This window comes from Lemur catta, chromosome 1 (assembly GCF_020740605.2).
Source record: "Lemur catta isolate mLemCat1 chromosome 1, mLemCat1.pri, whole genome shotgun sequence".
Classification (NCBI taxonomy): Eukaryota; Metazoa; Chordata; class Mammalia; order Primates; family Lemuridae; genus Lemur; species Lemur catta.
In genome coordinates this window covers 78,019,300-78,038,448 of record NC_059128.1, presented here as the reverse complement: position 1 = coordinate 78,038,448, position 19,149 = coordinate 78,019,300, and the positions used below count along the sequence as shown (strand labels likewise).

The following is a 19,149-nucleotide window of genomic DNA, read 5'->3' as shown; positions in this document are numbered from 1 at the left end:
AACCACTGGTCCAGAGCATGATATGGTTCTGAATTTATTGCTTATTAGGGAAGCTCTACCTTCCGAATGAGCTAGCTGTGTGCCTCCCGTCTTGCCTCCCCTTCCTGTCCTCTTCCACCTCTGGGACAACTACTGTTGGGAGATTCAGAGTCTGTCCTGCTGCTTTTTCACACCTCAGCATTTGCACAGGAAACCATCTCCCTACCCATCTGTTTGGCTCCTGGTCCCAGCTGTCTCCCTTCTCTCCTGGGACTCTCAGTCTTGTTCCAGGGAGGATGTTTCTTTCCACTTGGTGGTGGAAAGGGAGGCATTCATAAATCTGGCTTTGTTCCACTAGTGAAACCACAGAACAAGAACAAAACCAAGAACCACCCCCTCCCCGCCCTTTGGAACCCACCTCAGAGATCTGTCTGCTGCGGTAAGGGGCTTTCAAGGGAGGCCCTGGCCATCCGTCTCAGGAGAAGCAGTGAAAATGACTTGTCTGGTCCCCAGATGGGATGCCAGCAGATGCTCTGGGGAACTAGGGACTGCCATTGGGGAGCTGTGGGCTCTACTTGCCCATCCCTCTCCCCTTTACCTGCCAGTGTCCTGTTATACAGTCACCTGGGGATTTCAGGGGGAGGAGTCTGATGATACAGTTAGCTCCTGTAGCTTTAACTCCAGAGAGAACCTGTTATGTTTTTTGAAAGAGATCAGGGTTCTGAGTTAATTTATTGAAATACATTTTGCCAAATATTTTTTTTCTTTTTATCCTAATCAAAGCTAAGGCATTAAAAGATACAGTGTCTGTTGGAATTGTGTCATGTCTCATCCTCCACCTCACTCAACTCTCCCTGTCTCTGTGGCACAGAGTAGAAGCTGCCAGGTGTCTGAGGGGCTTTGGGCCAATTGCATATATTTGATATTTTCTGCTCTTCTTCTGATCTGGTCTGGAAGGAATAGTCTTCAGGTATAAGGAAGATGCAGATCTGGGCTTGGGGCATGGGGCATACTTCCAAAATGCTGGCCATGCCCATATCTTAGGGACACCACAAGGTAGACATGTAGCCAGGATCCACCCATGTATTGTCCAGGCAGGGCAGGCTTCTGTTCCTTCAGGGCACAGTCTCATTGCCAAGGCCTTGGAGTGTTCTCACCCATTCAGCCTAAAGAAGAAGCGGTCACTGGAGGCCGAGGAAGTTGGTAGGAAGGTTCACAGGGCTTGTGAGTTTTCACAGACCCTGTGTGTGTTGTGTCTCTTGTTTTGAGCATCACAATAATCCTTTGAGAGATGGAGTATTAACCCTGTTTTATAGAGGAAGAAACTGAAGCTCAGAGTAAGGGATGGATCTGAGGTCACAAGCTGAGAAGTGGCAGAGCAGGGCCTTGACTCTGAGTCTCGTGCTTGTCCCCAAAGCCTCTGCTTTCCTTCCCCTCTCCACTCCCCGTGCCTCCACCTCACCTTCTAGGGAACACGAGTGACCTGATAGAGTTGAAAAGGAGACTGCACTCAGGACTCAAAAATCCTGACCTCTTTCATTTATGGGCTGTGTCCACCTCAGGATCATGGCATACGTTGGTACTGGCCAATAAACAATTCTCTGTGAAGGGGAAGGAAATTGGGGAATAGCTACAGAATTATGAAGACCCATAAGTTTATCATATTTCTTCTGACCCTGGCCACCTAGGCCGCTCCCTGTATCCTCAGAAATTCCTAGATTTGCCAAACAACATGTGCATTTGCTTTTGCAAAAAAACAAACAATAAAGTGAGTTGTCAAACTGTCCTTAGGGTTGGAGGCAAGAAGAAGTCAATTTTTCCCAAAATTCTAGATTTTCTTTTGAAGTTATCTGAAGCAAAATTGTATGAGATGCATAGTTGTATGAGAGAGAGAGAAGAGGAAGAGAGACAGACAGACAGAAGAGAGAAAGAAAATATGAGCTTCACAGCACAAAGAACTCAGCCTGGCTGATTGTCCAGTAATTCTGCAGCTGTGACATGACGAGTCTGCTGAGATATTCAGCACTGGCTGGAAAAATACAACCAAAATTTATTCAATCAATAGCAAGATGCAGTGATGCTTTTAAGAGTGCCTTACTTGTAAAAGTGAGAAAGATGAAAACGTTGTCTGCTTTCCTTCAGGCCCAGCTCTGTTTTTTTTCTTTCCAGAAACTTCACTAGCTACAAGGAATTCACATAGGAATGAGAAACTGGCTTTTGAAGCGTCATCATGGATATCTTAATAAGACTAGTTCTGTCGTTAGCCCTGCTCTTGCAGCCTGTACAGCAGCAGGTTTGAAGGTTCTGCTCAGAGGGTCTTAATTGCCCTTGTTGAGTCTGCTTTGGGCCATCTGTGCTGACAGAACACTTAGTCCTCCCTCCCATGACATTTACTTGCACACAGTGACCTCCATGTTCCAGACTGAGCGTGATCTCCCCGACCCACGTGCACGTCCTCTGCGAGCTATGCCATGTGGCGATGAGCTAAGCCTGTTCTCTGACCGAGCGAGCACTGCCCACAGGGCTCCCGGCGGCACCGCACCTGGCATCTGAACCCACAGATCTCTGTGTGGCATCATGAAAATCACTCTGCCTCTCAATTTGCATACAGAATGGGGGTTTTGGGGCAAAGAAGTTGCTGCATGTAAGGATTTGGTGAGAAGAGTGGCTGATTAGCGCTGGTCCTCTCTCCTGAACTCTGATTTCCCCCCACTCGGGGCCTGGCTGCTCCCTTAGGAGCCACATGGTTACCTGGCCCCATGGCAGCCTCCTGGCACTATAGTCAGGATGCCAGGAGCCTGCTCGGTATCCAGCCTGACTGCTGAGTTTTGCAGAGTAGGGACCAGAGGGGAGAGCCTGGGCGGGGCTGACCTGTGGCCCTGCTGCATTTGTGGTGACCTGCTACACCAGACAGTGTGGCTTGCAGATGGACATCTCTGCATCTCCCCGTGGAATGAGCTTCCTGATCTTTTCCCGGAGTGAGCTGGCTGCTCTTCTATCTGCAGCCTCAGCAGCTCCTGGGCAGATTTTGTTGGTTTAAGCCTAAGCAAGAAAAGTGGGCTCCTGGGCCAGGAGCTCAGCTGGGGGGTTCCCTCCCTTCAAAGAAAATGTAAATTAGTGTGGAAGGTGCTGAGGTGAGAAAATCTGGGGCCCCCCCGCTGTTGGCCCTTTTGCCCTCACCCTCGCTTTGCCTCACACAGCGCTGGGCTGGGTAGATGTGTGACCACAGGGGCAGAGCCCACACCCCAGTCGTGGACACACACTGTTCTGCTCAGCTCACTCAAGCCGTGGCCTTGAGAACATGAGCTAACGTGGCCGTTCCTCTGTGAATTTAAAGTGCTTCTACACAGCATCTGCTCCCAAACCTGGCAGATCTCGGCACACCACACGTGTCCTTAGAGGACACTGGTAAGGAAAGCAAGGAAGTCTTTGGCCTACAAGAAATTTAAATATAAAGTTAGGCTAGAATGGAGGCTGAGGTGTCATCCCATCCCTGGTGCCTGTGTCTTCCCTGTCAGGCCTCTGAGAACAACTTGTTCAGCTCTTGCCCTTTGCCCCAGACCCCCAGTCTTGGCCTTTTCCCACTCCTGGACTCTGTACTTTGAGGCCACAGGTGCCCACTGTCCGTAATCCCGCCATCTTACACTGTCTTCTCTAAGGGCCCGTGAAACCATGGCCAGCTCCCCTTTAAACAGCCCGGAGAAAGTTGTGATTGCTCTCGCCTCTGAGAGCCTCATTGAGTTTGCACTTAAAATCTATGTGCCTCACAAGTAAGCAGGACTGAATAAAGTGATGTCTAATGAAAGGGGGCTTTCTCCGTGTTAGCTTCCTCCACCAGGTTGCTGCATGCCAGAGTCCCTGGGCTTGACCCCATCTATGATGGGCTAAAACTAAGCTTCTCTCCTGCCCAAGGGTATTGACTATGAGGCAGAAAATGCAATTAACCTTGAATAGTTTAGGTCACTGGCCCAAGCTGGCTTACTGCTAGCTACCTCAGTCCCTTCCCTAAAGAAATGCAAACCATAGGGAACCAGAACCAGGCAGAAGGAGCAAGAATAGGCATTCTCCTACCCCCACAGTTGCAGAGTCATTACTCAGGTTTGTGAGTAATTCTGTCCATATAGGGAGAAGAAATGGGTTGTACTTACATGCACTTTTGTTTTCAAATATGTGTAGTGTAGGTACTGTTGTGGTTCATAAAATATAAATGTATTTTTTAAATAGGTGCTTAATAAGTTATTTTGACCCCATAATGTCTTTGGGAAGAAAATAACCTCAGAAGTCTAGCTGGAGGGTAAGGACTTGGGTGCTCCGCCTCAGCTCACTTGTCCTGAAGATAAACGCCCTCAGGCTTGGGGCCCTGACTTTGTGGCTCCGCAGTAATCGCCCGTCAGCACGAGCGCCTGTTTCTCCAGCGTAATCAATGGCACAACATCCAACGCACAGCACACAGTTTAGCCATCATGCCGGGGTAATTGCAAAGGGAGGAGAAGATAGAAAGTCACTGGGCTTTGCCATCCACCAAAGACAAGACTGGTTGCTGCAGAATATTCCAGAAACTCCTGGGACTTAGGGCTGGGAGACCATGGAGAGGTTATCCTGGGACTCAGCTGGCATCTGGAAGTGCAAGGGGACCCACGAGGCCAGGAAGCAGTGAAATTCCTAAAATCCTGCCCCTGCCGATGGCGTGTTGTAGCGAGCCCGTCAGGGTGGCACAGCTGCATGTGACTGCACCCGAATGCTGCCGCAGGGCTGCTCCGTCAGCCACGGGCACGAGCGCCTCAGGGAGGGCCGTGGGGCAGCCTTCTGTGAAAGGTGCCTACCTTTGTGTTCCTGCCATTTGAACTTCATGGAGTTCTGCTAGGGAGGGCCCTGTTCCTTCCTGTCTCGCCGTTTCTCTTACCCCCACCCCAGCCTTGGAACAGCGGCTTCTCTTCATTAGTCTACGCAAGAGCCTCCTAGCCGAAAACCACGAATCTGCCACTGGGAAATGGGAAATGGGAAATGGGAACCTGAGGGAACTATTACTTCATGGTGGGGAACCAGGGGATTCACCAGATGCTGAGAAATAAACAGAAAAAGATCCTCTTTTATAGATGCAGGGGATGTATAATGGGATATGTCCTTGTTTCATAACTACCGCAAGAGAAAACCTGTGCTGCTTTTTTCTTCCTGTGAAGTGGGAGAACTCTGAAGTTGGAGCTACTGAATTTAGGGTTTTACTAGTTAAGAGCCTTACAAGCACATCTGAGCCTCCAGCCCCTGAGAGTGAGTTGTTGTTGTGGAAGGCGGATTCTTATTCAAAGTCCGTAGGGTTTCCATCACAGAAGCACGTGTTCCCTGTGGCTAGCTCCATCCCAGGCCCTTGCGAATATGGTTGTATGTATGGAAGTGAACTTCTTTAGCCATTAAAACTCATACCAGCTGATCACAGTGTATTATAGTAGCCAGCTTGGTGCAAAGTAAAATTTGTAGAGAAAAATAATCATAATATGCCACTCTTACTGTTCCATTTTAGTTGCTCTATGAGAGATAATAGTGTAGGACATGCTGCATGGGATAGAGTTAAGTGTATTTCCTCTGCTCCCAGAGGAACCTTAAATGTCAGTTTAAGCCTTTTGGATACTCTAGGGCATCAGTAAAGAGGTATTTGGCAGGCCCTGCCCAAGGAGACATTTGCCAGTGGAGTCCCTTGAAAGACCTGGTCTGTGGCCCACCACCCAGAAGTCCCAGTGCGATTCGTAAGTCTCTGTCCTGAGAGTAGCTCTTTCTGGTAGGAGACAAAAGAGACGGGGAATGGGGCCCACTGCTTCAGGACTGTGTCATGAGAGGGAGTGTGAGGCCAGCAGGAGAGGAGGGGAGGGGCCCACGTGTTGCCGCCTCCTGTAGTTGAGCTGTCCACTCACCCATCCTTCATCTCCTGCAAGGATAAGCTTCTCAAGATATTTGCTGAGAGATTTAGTATCCTGCCCCAGTTCTCCACGGATAGTACAGGGTGAGCCAGCAGAAGGGCAAGAGGTAACATGTAAACCTTTTGTAAAGGTCTTAAAAATATGCCCATTCTTGGAGCAGGGCCGGACCCTTCTGTAATTACCCATGGCCTTGGGCTTTGGCACAGGGTGTGATCTTTGGATCTTATCACACAACCTCAATTTGGATGCAGAATTAGACACAGACCCCCCAGAGATGATCATCTGAGCTGAGCTGCAGAGACCACTGAGGACGGGCCCACAGGTCCATGCTTTGCAGGGCTCCAGATGTTTTGATAGTTTCCTGCAAGTCATTCTCCACCTGCTTCATCCCAGGTACCCAGGCAGGTCTCTGAAGTAAAAGGTTGTGGGTTATAAACAGCCTAGTTTCTCAACATTTTGTGAAACCTTTTAGCCAAGCTTTTACCTTCTTTTCTTTCAAATTTATTGAGCAAATAACTATTGAGTACCTACCTGCCATGTATCAAGCCCTGTGCTAAGTTTTGGGGGAGTCCTGCCCTCATGAAAATTACAGTCTAGAAAGGAAGCAGACAATAAATAAACAAACCAACAAAATGATTACAAATTGTTATAAGTGCCATCAAGGACGTAAACAGGATAATGAGATGGAAAGTACCTGGGAGGGCCATTCTAGAGGAGAGGACCTCTTGCACAGGAGGTACTTGAGCTAGGACAGGAAAAATACAAGGAGGAGCAGAGAAGGGCTGTAGGAAAAGCATTCCAGGCATAGGGAATACCAAGACACAGAGGCAGAAGAGCCTCAGCGTGTTCAGGAACAGAAAGGCCATAGCTGGAATCTAGTGAGGAGAATGATTTGGGTTAAATTCAGAGAGAAATCAGGAGCCAGGCTTCCTAGCACCTCCGAGGCCATGATCAGGGTTTGGATTTTATTCTGAGAACAACGGGAAGCCACTGATGGTGTTAAGCAGAAGTGAGGAAGGTAATTAAAGATCATTGTGTGTTCACTGCCACATTGTTTGTAATAGCAGATTAGAAACTAATTCTGTCAGTGTGGAACTGGGTAAATAACTTTGGGTTCGTTACAGTGGTATGCAGTTAAAAACTGTGAGGCATATCTATATGTACTGCAAGAAGGATTTGCAAGATATCCTAAGTAGGAGGGGGAAAAAAACCCAAGAAACAGAATAGATTATAAACATGTTACAAATATATTTTAAAGAGAGGAGATGTAGGGCCAGGCGCGGTAGCTCACACTTATAATCCTAGCACTTTGGGAAGCCAAGGCAGGAGAATCGCTTGAGGCCAAGAGTTCAAGACCAGCCTGGGCAATAGTGAGACCCCATCTCTACCAAAAACAAAACAAAACAAAAAAGGAAAATTAGCCGGGCATGGTGGCGCACACCTGTAGTCCAGGTTGCAGTGAGCTATGATGATGCCACTGCACTGTAGCCTGGGCTTCAGAGTGAAACCCTGTCTCTAAAAAGAAAGAAAGAAAGAAAGGATGGAAGGAGGAAAAGAAATAAAGAAAGAGAGAAAAAGAAGGGAAGGAAGAGAAGGAAGGAAGAGAGGGGGGGGAGTTGTGTATGTGTGTATGTTTGCCCATGTATAAAATATCACATAAAGGATATCCAAGAAGCTGATAACAGGTTGCTTCTGGAGAGAGGAACTAGAGAACAAAGCACCTAGGGCAGAAGGGACACTTACTCTTTTTTTTGAGACAGAGTCTCAGTCTGTTGCCCGGGCTAGAGTGCCGTGGCGTCAGCCTAGCTCACAGCAACCTCAAAGTCCTGGGCTCAAGCAATCCTACTGCCTCAGCCTCCCGAGTAGCTGGGACTACAGGCATGCGCCACCATGCCCGGCTAATTTTTTCTATATATTTTTAGTTGTCCAGATTATTTCTTTCTATTTTTTTTTTTTAGTAGAAACAGGGCCTTGCTCAGGCTGGTCTCGAACTCCTGAGCTCAAACGATCCGCCTGCCTCGGCCTCCCAGAGTGCTAGGATTACAGGTGTGAGCCACTGCGCCCGGCTGACACTTACTCTTGCTAATATATCCTTATGTATGTTTGAATATCTTACAATGTGTTTATATGACTTATTAAGCAAAAAAGATATTATGTCTATTATAAATTGCAGTCACTCTGGTTGCTGTGTGGAGAATGACTGAGGAGGGCAAGAGCAGAGCAGAGAGTAGTTAGAAGGCTCTGGCAGTGGTCCAGGTGAGGGATGGTGGTGGCCTGACCCATGGGTTGGCAATGGGGATGGAGAGAATAGATGGATTCCAGATTTACTGTAGAGGCAGAGCCAGCTGGACTTGGTCTTTACCAATTAATGCTGTATTGCACACTGGCCTTGCCTATTCCCACTAGTTTAAGAAAGCTTTGTGCATTAGAGATTGGAACTGGGTTTACCTGAGTTCTCTGATGGCTTTGTGGTGGGAAGGGCTCTTGGGCTCCTTCCAGGTGCCTCGGGATTCTGGAGAGTATCTGATGTATCACAGTGTGGAGAACATAGTTATGGATGTGTGCTCCTTCCATATGCACGTGCAACAGTTATAAACAATGTCTAATGACTGTAAAAACACTGGGGAAGCCCACTCACTTCTCAATGGAGCTTGCTTTCTTTGCAGAGAGATGCCAAAGGCCAGTACCTGTTTGACCTTCTGTGCCACCACCTGAACCTACTTGAGAAAGACTATTTTGGGATCCGCTTTGTAGACCCAGATAAGCAGCGGGTAAGTCGATATCCGAAGCACAAAGGGAAGACAGGACTAGTCAATAAGCCTGAGGCCTTGACCTGTCACTCACATTCAGAGTTAAGCTCCAGGAGTCAGGGACCAGCCAGGCCTTGCAGTTGGATGTCATCTCTTCAAATCATATCATTAGACCTGAAAGGTACTTTGCTAGAGTTCACCTAGAGAAGCTTGTCATTTTACAGATACTGAAATGGCAGACTAAAGAGTTTAAGTGGTTTGCACAAAGTTGCCCGGTCGGAGGCACAGCAGCTGGGCTAGTGTTGTGGTCTCAGCCCAGATCACAGGGTGAGCCTCTCCTGCCCCCTTTCTAATGAGTGGGCTGAACCGCATTGTTCTGGATAGGAAGAGCCTCCCCTGAGGTGCCACACCAACCCACCAACCCAGTCTAGGCAGGACAGGGATAGAGACAAACTGACGTGGCCCTTTCGTTGTCTTGCAAATCCTGCCATCCCTGCTCTGCTCTACACAGCACAGCCAGCTCTGCAGACACAGGGCATTGACAAGGATCACGATATTCCAGACAGATAAAGGAGCAAGTCCATTATCTCAGGCCCCTGACTACCTCTCCAGCTTCGTCTCCCCTGACCTGTCTTCTCCCCGAATGATGCTGTGGCTCTCCAGACACCTCGTGCCTTCTTTCTTTGCAGAGCCTTCACCTTCACAATTCCCCTGCCTAGAACACTCTTCTCCTTTTCCTCCACTTTTCTTCTGACTAACTTCTTTTCACACTTAAGGTCTTAGCTTAGAATTTTACTTCTTCCAGGAAGTCACCCCTAACCCCCACTCCAAACTAGGGGCCCTCCTATGGCCCCCATGTGCCCTCTACTATATCATAGCACTTATTAAACCACGCTGTGATTACCTGTTTGATTACCTGTGTTCCCTGCAAAAAAAACACAAGTTTCTTGAGGACTTGGACTTCATCTCATTCATCGCTGTCTCCCATGTAACTAGCACAGGGCCTAGAATGTGGTTGATGTTCAATAAATGGGTGAGTGAGTTAATGGTGTATAGCACTGTATTTCTCACCTCCACTTGCCCAGCCTCCCAGCTCGCAGACACCTGCAGTTTCCATAACTTCTGCTTACCTGGTTTTTGCTGTCGGTGGGAATGTACTCTCTGGCATCCCCATTGATGTGGGAAAATAATGATGAGCTATTTTTATGAATGGTGTTTGTTTATTTAGTCTGAGATTTCTCTCCTTAAAAGAAAGGCCAGTTGCCCCAAGAGTTTTCATCTCCCAGAGGAGGTGGTGTATGGAGAAAAAAGGCCAAAATGTATCCTGTTCATTATTTTTTTAGTTAGGTTGGAATATGCCTGAGAAGAACAAGAGAGTCTGTGGAGGTGATAAAGATTAAAAGGAGAAGGAGCTAGAAAGAGATAAGAAAACGGGAAAGAGGAGAAATAAACGTGCGTGGAGTGCCTGCTGTGGGCCAGGCTCTGCACTGAACACAAACTAGTTCTTCCAGCTGATGTACGTTGTTCACTGAGCTGTGTAGGCACTAAGCTAAGAGCTTCACATATGTTATTTCATTTGTTCCTTAACACAAATGAGATGAGTATCCATAATTATAATATCTGTTCTCAGGTGACTAAATAAAGTCTCAGATAGGTTAAGTAACTTTCCCAAGGTAAGTGGCAAAGCCAGTCTTGAGCTCAGACCTATCTGACTCCAGGGCCTGTATGATTTCTGAGATTCCATGCTGAATTCATACCTGATAGCCTCTGAACGTTGGGTGATTCTGTGCTTTGGGAGAGGGGTTAAAGAGAGCAGAGAGGCTTGAAGGGGTACCTGGGGCTTGTCGGGAAATGGGCTTTTAAGAGTTGTCCTAGATCCACGGATTCATGGTAGAGATGTAGGAGGTGAGCTCCCTGGCTCCCTCAGGGTGTAAGGCCCTAAACTAAACCTCCTCCCCGGGTGTGACCCAGCGCTCGCCCCATCCCCACGTCACCGCTTGCCCCGGGAGCTCTGCAGGTCTCTCCTGGTCCTCCACTGCCCTGCCCCACTGTTCCCAACTCAGGCTCTGGCCTCCGCCTGCTCTCAGCCTCTCCTGTGCACCCCGTCAAGCCCCCAGAGTCTGAAGATTCGCCCAAATACAGGAGGAAACCCTCCTCTCTGAATCTTCTTTTCCTTTTCTGATCCCTTCTCCCCAAGCGCATGTCACCAGTTCGCTAGGGATTCTGAGACCCAGAGTTAGCTAGGCAGCTGCAAAAAGCAACTCTGGCCATTGCCATATTCTTGGGATCCTCTCAAGATTTCCCTGCCAGACCCTTAAAATCCCATGGACAAGGTGTGACAGCTTTCCACCCCTTTCCCACCCCCTTCCTAATCTCCTCCAGCCTCAGTCCTTCCTTGAGCTCTCACTACTGTACGCACTGAAGTCTTCTCTCCAGCTATTGCCAAGGGGAATAGCCTCTTTGTAATTCAGCTCCATCTGCCCTCTACTGAGAACGCATCTCACAGTCATTCTTCTTAATTTCTATAGAACTTCCTTTGTTAATTCCTTTTAATCTATCAGTCTGATGTATAGGGGTGTTCCATTTACTGAGTCCCTGGCTCTTGCTATGTTCTCCTTACTATATACAATTCCAGGGCAGACAGGCCTCCTCCACCTTCACAGGCACAGCCTGGAACCCCGGTAGTTGCTGCGCAATTTCATCTCTTGCCTTTGCTTCCCCGTGAAGCCAAGCCGCGGTGGGCCGTGTAATGTGAGAAGGAGCTCTTAACCACATTGAGTGGCTATAATGAGTTGCCAGCCTCGTGGGAACTCAGATCAGAGGAAGCAAGAGAGCAGAATGTCAGCCCGGATTATCCATGTGGAGCTGATGGAAGAACTGGCTCTTAGTGGGTCCATTAACTGCATGACCCGTGGCCCAGCCCAGAAGGTGATAGCTGGGAGTCAGGGGAGGCCAGGATGCTGTCTGCATGGCCCTGGCTGCTTTCCTGCCACAGGGAGGACTCTGCCAAGACATTACGCCAAATGGAAGTAGCCAGAAAAGAGGGAAGTGTGGACCCAGTCTCTTTTTCCATTCAGTAGCTACGTATCGAACACTGTGCTAGGCACTGGTGATACAGTGTTAAATAACACAGTTTTCTTCCCTCACAGAAGTTACATCTGGCAGCTTTAAGCTACTTCCAGATAATCAAATCCCAAATAATAGCAGTCCTAGCTAATCCTGATTAGCATAAAAGCAACAAACATCAATAGTAAATTTTGTAAAGGACCTACGTAGAATTGAGAAACACGTAGAATGGTTTCATTGCTTCGTTCTCCCAAAGTAAGTACCCTGGGAAAAATTATATTGCTACTATACTATGTCCTGCCTCTTTGACAAGCTATGTAACAAAAACATTTGTACTCTCTTAATGTTTTGAAATAAAAGAAAAGAAAGAAAATCCAAGGGAAGAAGGATACTAACCTACACATTGGTTGTGGTTAGTTATCTTATGAGACTTAGACTTTAAACATCCCTAGATGCCAAGGAATCCTGAGTATGTGTTCTCTAGTTCAAGGGCTGGCAATCTGTGTTCCTCCAAGAAAGATGGAATATATAGCAGTCATCCCTGCCTTGTGAATTTCTACTTGTCAGTGCTTTCTAGAGTCGTTCCAATAGCCTCTATCCCTACTCCCCTGCCAAAGACGTTGGTACGAAACACACCCCCCCCCCACCTATCAAGTCAGCGGTTCCTACTCAAGCTGGGTGCGGCTTTGTTGGCACCTCATGTACGTGCCGTTGCTCGTGCCTACCTACTAGCCTGCCAGGATCGTGGCTCAGAACTTCGTGGCTCAGAACTTCGGCACCCTGCCTTGGAAGGCAGCACTTCCAGGGAAGCCCAGAAATGACATCTGAAGCTGGAACTATCCCCCCTTCCCAGCTAGGTTCCATGGGGAGCTTATTTCAGAAAATCATATTGCTTTTTACTCCCCAAACCTACATTTCACAAGCTTCTGGGCTGCTTTCACCCTAGGCTATAATCTGTCTAGTTATTTAAATTGGGTAAAACAAATTATTTTTGACAGTGCTTCTCATTAGGGTTTTCATGTTCTGTGTTCTCTGTTTCAGCATTGGTTGGAGTTTACAAAGTCTGTGGTGAAGCAATTGCGATGTAAGTATTTATTCTCCATGAAAAGACCGAAGTCTCCCCCCGGGGAGGGTGGGATGAAACTTCCCACATGTGATAAGCCATGGTCTACATATGTAAATTTCCATTATCCTGTGTATCAGTTGGCCCTAAACACATGAGGATTTTCTTCTGCTGGTTCTGTGGCCTATGCATGCTGGTGGGAGGACAGCCCAGTCATCTTCCGGGAGAGGGGCTTCCCTGATGGGTACCTCTTTTTCTCTGCAGCCCAGCCTCCATTCACCATGTGCTTCCGTGTGAAGTTTTACCCTGCAGACCCTGCTGCTCTGAAAGAAGAAATAACCAGGTGAGGCTGAACACACTTCCCTAGCTACTAAGACCTGTTGGAGAGGATAGGAAAAGGGGCCTCTTAGATCCTCTAATTGGGAAGCACCTCACTCTTACAGCAAGGAACCCTTCCTACATAGGACCTACTTCTGTATTTCATTTCCACATTCTTTCCTTTGCTCACCCTTCAGTGGAAATGGGACAGAGTGAATGTCTTTCCTTCAGGAAATGTGAATACTTCATCTCTAACTGATCACTTTCAAGGGGATCTGGAGTAACTAATCAAAAGCATTTTTTCTTTGACTTATGGCCGCTTGGACATTCTTAGAGAGGGCTGTGTTGCTGCCTATTTTGGGGATTGAAAACAGATTCAAGTGGCCTAATGGATGTACTTGGGGGATGCCAATGTGTGATGCTGAAAGACAAGCAGGGAAATACTGAAGATTTTAAATCCAGATGGGTAAACTCCAGTGTGCTGCTGGATCAGGTTCGTGATAAAGTCTTTATTGTGGGGATCATGTTCTGTGGCAGGCAGGCAGCTGTGTGGAATGAATCCTATCTCGTTCAGCACCACTCGAGGATGAGAAAGAACCTCTGTGCCCACTACCTTCCTACAAGAGGGTCAATGAATAGGAGCTTCAAAGCTTCCTCAGGATTTTTGATATCTGAGCCAAATTTACTCTGAAAGTCTCGCCTCATGGATTCAGAAACTCTATAAACAGGAATCCATAACTTTTATATCAGAAAGACCTAATTTTGACATAAGAAAAACCTCAACATTACCTTGTGGAAGGCAGGATCATAGGTAAAGAGGTGATGCCAGGGCATCCTAGAGCTGAGGAAGAGACAGCACTGCCAGCTCTTGTCACCTCCCTAAACCCTTGGCAACAGCAAAGATGGGAATGAGGACATTGCCAGTCATGTAGGCCTTGAGAGCTATTTCTAGATCCTGAACTGCCTAGGAACATCCCAAAGAAGGGAAAAGAGGAGGGAAGAAGGAAGGAAGGAAGAATATGGAATTATATTCCTTTCCTGTTCTGAAGAGCATGCCAAGTCAAAGGAGGAAAAGTTTCCCTAAGAGGGGAAATCAGGAAATGGGCAAAGAACAGGGCAAGAAACAGGAATGAGTAGTGCAAAGGAAGCAAGGAAGTGGGACGGGACGGGGGGAGGGGGGGGAAATGGCTTCTTCACATGGCCGCAGCGGGGGTTGAGGGAAATCTCCTTCTGATGGAGTAGAAGGATCAGGAAGCCTGTTTCCTGCAGGTGCACAGGGTAGTGTGTACCCACCCACGCAGAAGCACTAAAGACAGTGAGGTGTGTAGCCAGAACCAAACCCCATGCTTCTTACAGGGCACAGAAACCACAGGTTCTGCTCATTCACATGGACGTGGATGTGGCTCCTACTTTGTTTGGAAAACCAAATCCATCTAAATTAACAAGTGACCCTGCAGCTTTAGGCAGGTGAGTGAGGGTGGAGCCACTATGTTTAATGACTTAGAGTTTTGCAGAAGCACTAGCCTGCCCCACTCGTGAACTCCAGAGTGTTTGCCTTAGCTCTGAGCCTCTCTCTCTGTTGAAAGAGGTACCAGTGCCAGGGCAGACCCCGAAGTATCCTGTCCACATATCTGAGCAAACTTAATATATCTTTGTAGTGCAACTCACTGGACCAACAGTAGGGATGAGAGGGATTGGTCTAACACAAATCAGTGAGCAGCCGGTGGGAGCACCACAGTCCTGACTAAAGGACAAAAATATAAGGTCATCTTGGCCCTCAGGAGGAGCTCTTAATAATATGATAGTCCACGATGTGGTGGCTCACGCCTGTAACCCCAACACTTTGGGAGGCTAAGGTGGGGGGATCACTTGAGCCCAGGAGTTTGAGACCAGCCTGGGCAACATAGTGAGACCCCATCTCTAAAACAACAAAAAAAATTAGCTGGACATGATGGCATATGCCTGTAGTCTCAGGTACTCAGGAAGCTGAAACAGGAGAATTACTTAAGCCCAGGAATTCAAGGTTTATAGTGAGCCACTGCACTCTTGCCTGGGCAACAGAGTAAGACCCTGGCTCTAAAAAAAGATAGTAATAATAACACGATTTTCTAAATCCAGTGTCACTATCTTATATTAATGAGCAGACCCTCCTTCCCAAGAGCAGCATAGACCTGGGAGCTTAGATCCTACTTAAGTCACTTCTTGGCTATATGGTCTTGGGCATAAGATGTTTAAACCTCTCTGACCTTTGGATTTATTTATAAAATGGAGATGATAATATCTACCTCATAGAATTGTTGGGAGGACTAACCACTATACTAGTGTCTTATACTTTTTTTTTTTTTTTTTTTTTGAGCCAGGGTCTCACTCTGTCACCAGAGCCAGAGTGCAGTGGCATCATCCATCATCATAGCTCACTGCAACCTCAAACTCCTGGGCTCAAGCCAACCTCCTGCCTCTGCATCCCAAGTAGCTGGGACTCCAGGCACAAGCCACCACACCCGGTTAATTTTTCTATTTTTTGTAGAGACAGGGTCTCGCTCTTACTCAGGCTGGTCTCGAACTCATGAGCTCAAGCAATCCTCCTGCCTCAGCCTCCCAGAGTGCTAGGATTACAGCTGTGAGCCACCACTCCTGGCCATCTTATACTTCTTAATACACCTCTGATGAGTATTGCACTGAGCAAAGGCTCAATACATTTGCTGCCAGATTGATTACACGGTCCTTGGGCCACAAGGGCTCACAGTTAATACTGGCTTTTTCCCTTATGTGAAAAGGCACTTTTCTAATAATCTCAGCTCCTCTTCTGTCCCCTTTCTCTATCAACTAGAGTCCTAAAACTTAAGCAGCTAACTTCTGAGTTCCAAGAGAGAAAGCTATCCTAGGTAATCATCCAAGTCCTGGTAAGTGCAGCATTAGGACCATGGCCAGGCCTCCCACCAAGCCAGCAAACTTCAAGGACGCTGGCCAGTGTATGAGCTCCTCTCCCATCTGTGTGCTTTTGTGCTACCATCTTGGACAATCTTCCCTCTCTCTCCATCTCACTGGCCTTCTTTCCCTAGTATGCAATTTCCCGGCATTGTGAGGAATATGAACCACGGGTACCTGGGTGGTCTTTGTGCCTCCCTCTCCCTGGGACAATCTGTGAGGCTGTGGAATTAGCTGCATTTTTCTCTTCATTCACATCCCTACTGATCTGAAGAGAGTGGGTACCTGCCCCAGCCTCACTCAGTACCCATAATGCATTCCTGGCTTAGAGCCCTGCATCCCACCTTGCTACCGAACTAATTCAGCTGTCAGTGTGTTTTTTCCTGGCAATATTAGTCCTAAATTTCTCTGCCATCTCAGCCATTCCCATAAAGCCAGGCTGAGAGAAGGGGATGAAGTAGGGAGTAAAGAGCTACGCTTCCATTTATCTCTTGGATTCTTCCCAGATGATAAATTTAGTTGCCAAATCCTGATTAATTTCTTTTGTCATTTTTTTAAAGTAATAAATAGATTTTCTTGTCTAGGCTAGAGACAAGGCAGAGAAAATGGGGAATTAGGCACCCGATTTAGCTTTTAACAAGGACCACAAGTGTATGAATTCTTTGGAAAGAAAAAGTAATAGAAGGGAACTGAGTGCAGATGGGCCCCCACCCCCCAAGGAAGCAAAATGTCTGACACACAAAAGACAAAAGGTGCTCCCAAAAATGTTAATACAGGGCGTCCCAAAAGTCTCCATAGGAAGAAAAAATTTTGTAATGAATATTTTGTAAATAAAAAAGCACATTTAGCTACAATTTCCCATTTTCCCTATGTATGGCAACTTTTGGGACACCCTGTGTACATGAACAAATGGAGTCATTAGGTCATTTATTCCTTCAATGAACATCATTTCAGCCTAGCTTAGGCTAAGATGGATTGGCAAACTTTTTCTATAAAGGGCCAAATAGTAAGTATTTAAAGCTTTTTGGGCCATATGGTCTCTGTTGCAGCTACTCAGTTCTGTCATTGTAGTGTGAATGCAGCCATAGACAGTACATAAATGAATGAGCAAGGCTGTGTTTCAATAAAATTTTATTTCATCGCAGACTATGGCAGCAGGCCATAGTTTGCCAACCCCTGGGCTAAGAAATCAGGAAGACATGGGTTCAAATCCCAAGCTGTTCTTTAACTAGCTATGTGACAAGACAAGCTCTTGACAAAACAATAACTCTAAGCGTTCCGTTTCCTCATCTATTAAGCAAGGATAAAAACGGTAGTCACCTCAAAGACCTGTTGTGAGGATTAAAGGGGAGAATGCACATGAACCAGTTGGTACAGTGTGGGGCACACAGAATGCCCTCAGCAAATGCGAGTCATCATTATTATTCTTTTGTTTTGTTATTCAATAACACAACTGGAGCATCCTACAGTTGTGCATCCTACAATTGAGCATGCTACAGGTAGTAGCATCCTACTACCTGACTTTAAATTATATTACAAAGCTATAGTAACCAAAACAGCATGGCACTGGCATAAAAACAGACAGATCAATGGAACAGAACAGAGAACCCAGAAATAAATCCACACAGTTACAATCAACTCATTTTTGACAAAGTTGCCAAGAATATACATTGGGAAAAGGACAATCTCTTCAACAAATGGTGCTGAGAAAAATGGATAACAGTGTACAGAATAATGAAAGTAGACCCTTATCTCTTTTCGTATACAAATATCAAATCAAAATGGATTAAAGACTTTAAGACCTGAAACTGTAAAACTACTACAAGAAAACAACGGGGAAGCACTCCAGGACATTGGTCTGCGCAAAGATTTCTTGAGTAAGACCTCAAAAGCACAGGCAACCAAAGAAAACATGGACAAATGAGATCACATCAACCTAAAAAGCTTCTGCATAGAAAAGGAAATAATCAACAAAGTGAAGAGACAACCTATTGAATGGGAGAAAATATTTGCAAACTATGGATGTGACAAGGGATTAAAAACCAGAATATATATGGAGTTCAGACAATTCAACAGGAAAAAAATACAAATACTCCTGTTAAAAAAATGGTCAGGCATGGTGGCTTACACCTATAATTCCAGCACTTTGGGAGGCTGAGGCAGGAGGATTGCGTGAGCCAGGAGTTGGAGACCTGCCTGAGCAACAAGCAAGACCCCATCTCTACAAAAAATAGATTAGCTGGGCATGGTGGTGTGCGCCTGTAGTCCCAGATGCTCAGGAGGCTGAGGTAGGAGGATCACTTGAGTCTAGGAGTTTGAGGTTGCAGTGAGCTATGATGACACCACTGCATTGTAGCCTGAGCAACAGAGTGAGACCCTGTATCAAAAGAAAGAGGTGGGGGGATGGAAAAAGATCTAAATAGGCTTTTCTCTAAAGAAGACATACAAATGGCCAAAAAGTACATGAAAAAATGTTGAACATCACTTACCATCAGAAATGCAAATCAAAACTACAATGAGATATCATCTCACCCCAGTTAAAATAGCTTTTATCCAAAAGACAGGGAATAAAGAATGCAGGTGAGGATGTGGAGAAAGGGGAACCCTCATGTACCATTGGTGGGAATGTAAATTAGCGTAGCCACTATGGAGAACAGTATGTAGGTTCCTCACAACACTGAAACTAGAACCACCATAGGATCCAGCAATCCCACTTCTGGGTATATATCCAAAAGAAAGAAAATCAGTATCTTGAAGAAATATCTGCACTCCCATGTTTATTGCAGCTTTATTCACAATAGCCAAGATACGGGATCAACGTAAGTGTCCGTGGATTAATGGATAAAGAACATGTGGTACATATACACAATGGAATCTTATTCAGCCATAAAAAAGAATGAAATCCTAACATTTGCAACAACATGGATAGAACTGGTGGACATTATGTTAAGTGAAATAAGTCAGGCACAGGCAGACAAATGCCGCATGTTCTCACATGTGAGAGCTAAAAAAAAAAAAAAAAATCTCATGGAGATAGAGAGTGGAATGATGGTCACCAGAGGCTGGGAAGGGTCGGGAAGAGGCGGATAAAGAGAGGATGGTTAAAGGGTACAAAAGTACAGTTGTACAGAAT

The 19,149-nt window shown here is 46.5% G+C and overlaps 1 protein-coding gene across 8 annotated transcripts in view; it reads left to right on the top strand.

Annotated features, from left to right (window-relative positions):
- FRMD5 (FERM domain containing 5) overlaps positions 1-19,149 on the top strand; it is a 292,126-nt gene that overhangs the window by 234,611 nt on the left and 38,366 nt on the right. For 4 of the 8 annotated variants that reach the window (XM_045540417.1, XM_045540442.1, XM_045540436.1 and 1 more), the window contains exons 2-4: positions 8,558-8,662; positions 12,749-12,791; positions 13,035-13,113. In XM_045540417.1, coding sequence (XP_045396373.1) covers positions 8,558-8,662; positions 12,749-12,791; positions 13,035-13,113 — 227 coding nt within the window. Of the gene's footprint in view, positions 1-8,557; positions 8,663-12,748; positions 12,792-13,034; positions 13,114-19,149 lie in introns of those variants that run through there. The other 4 variants (XM_045540472.1, XM_045540465.1, XM_045540426.1 and 1 more) reach the window with 3 other exon arrangements.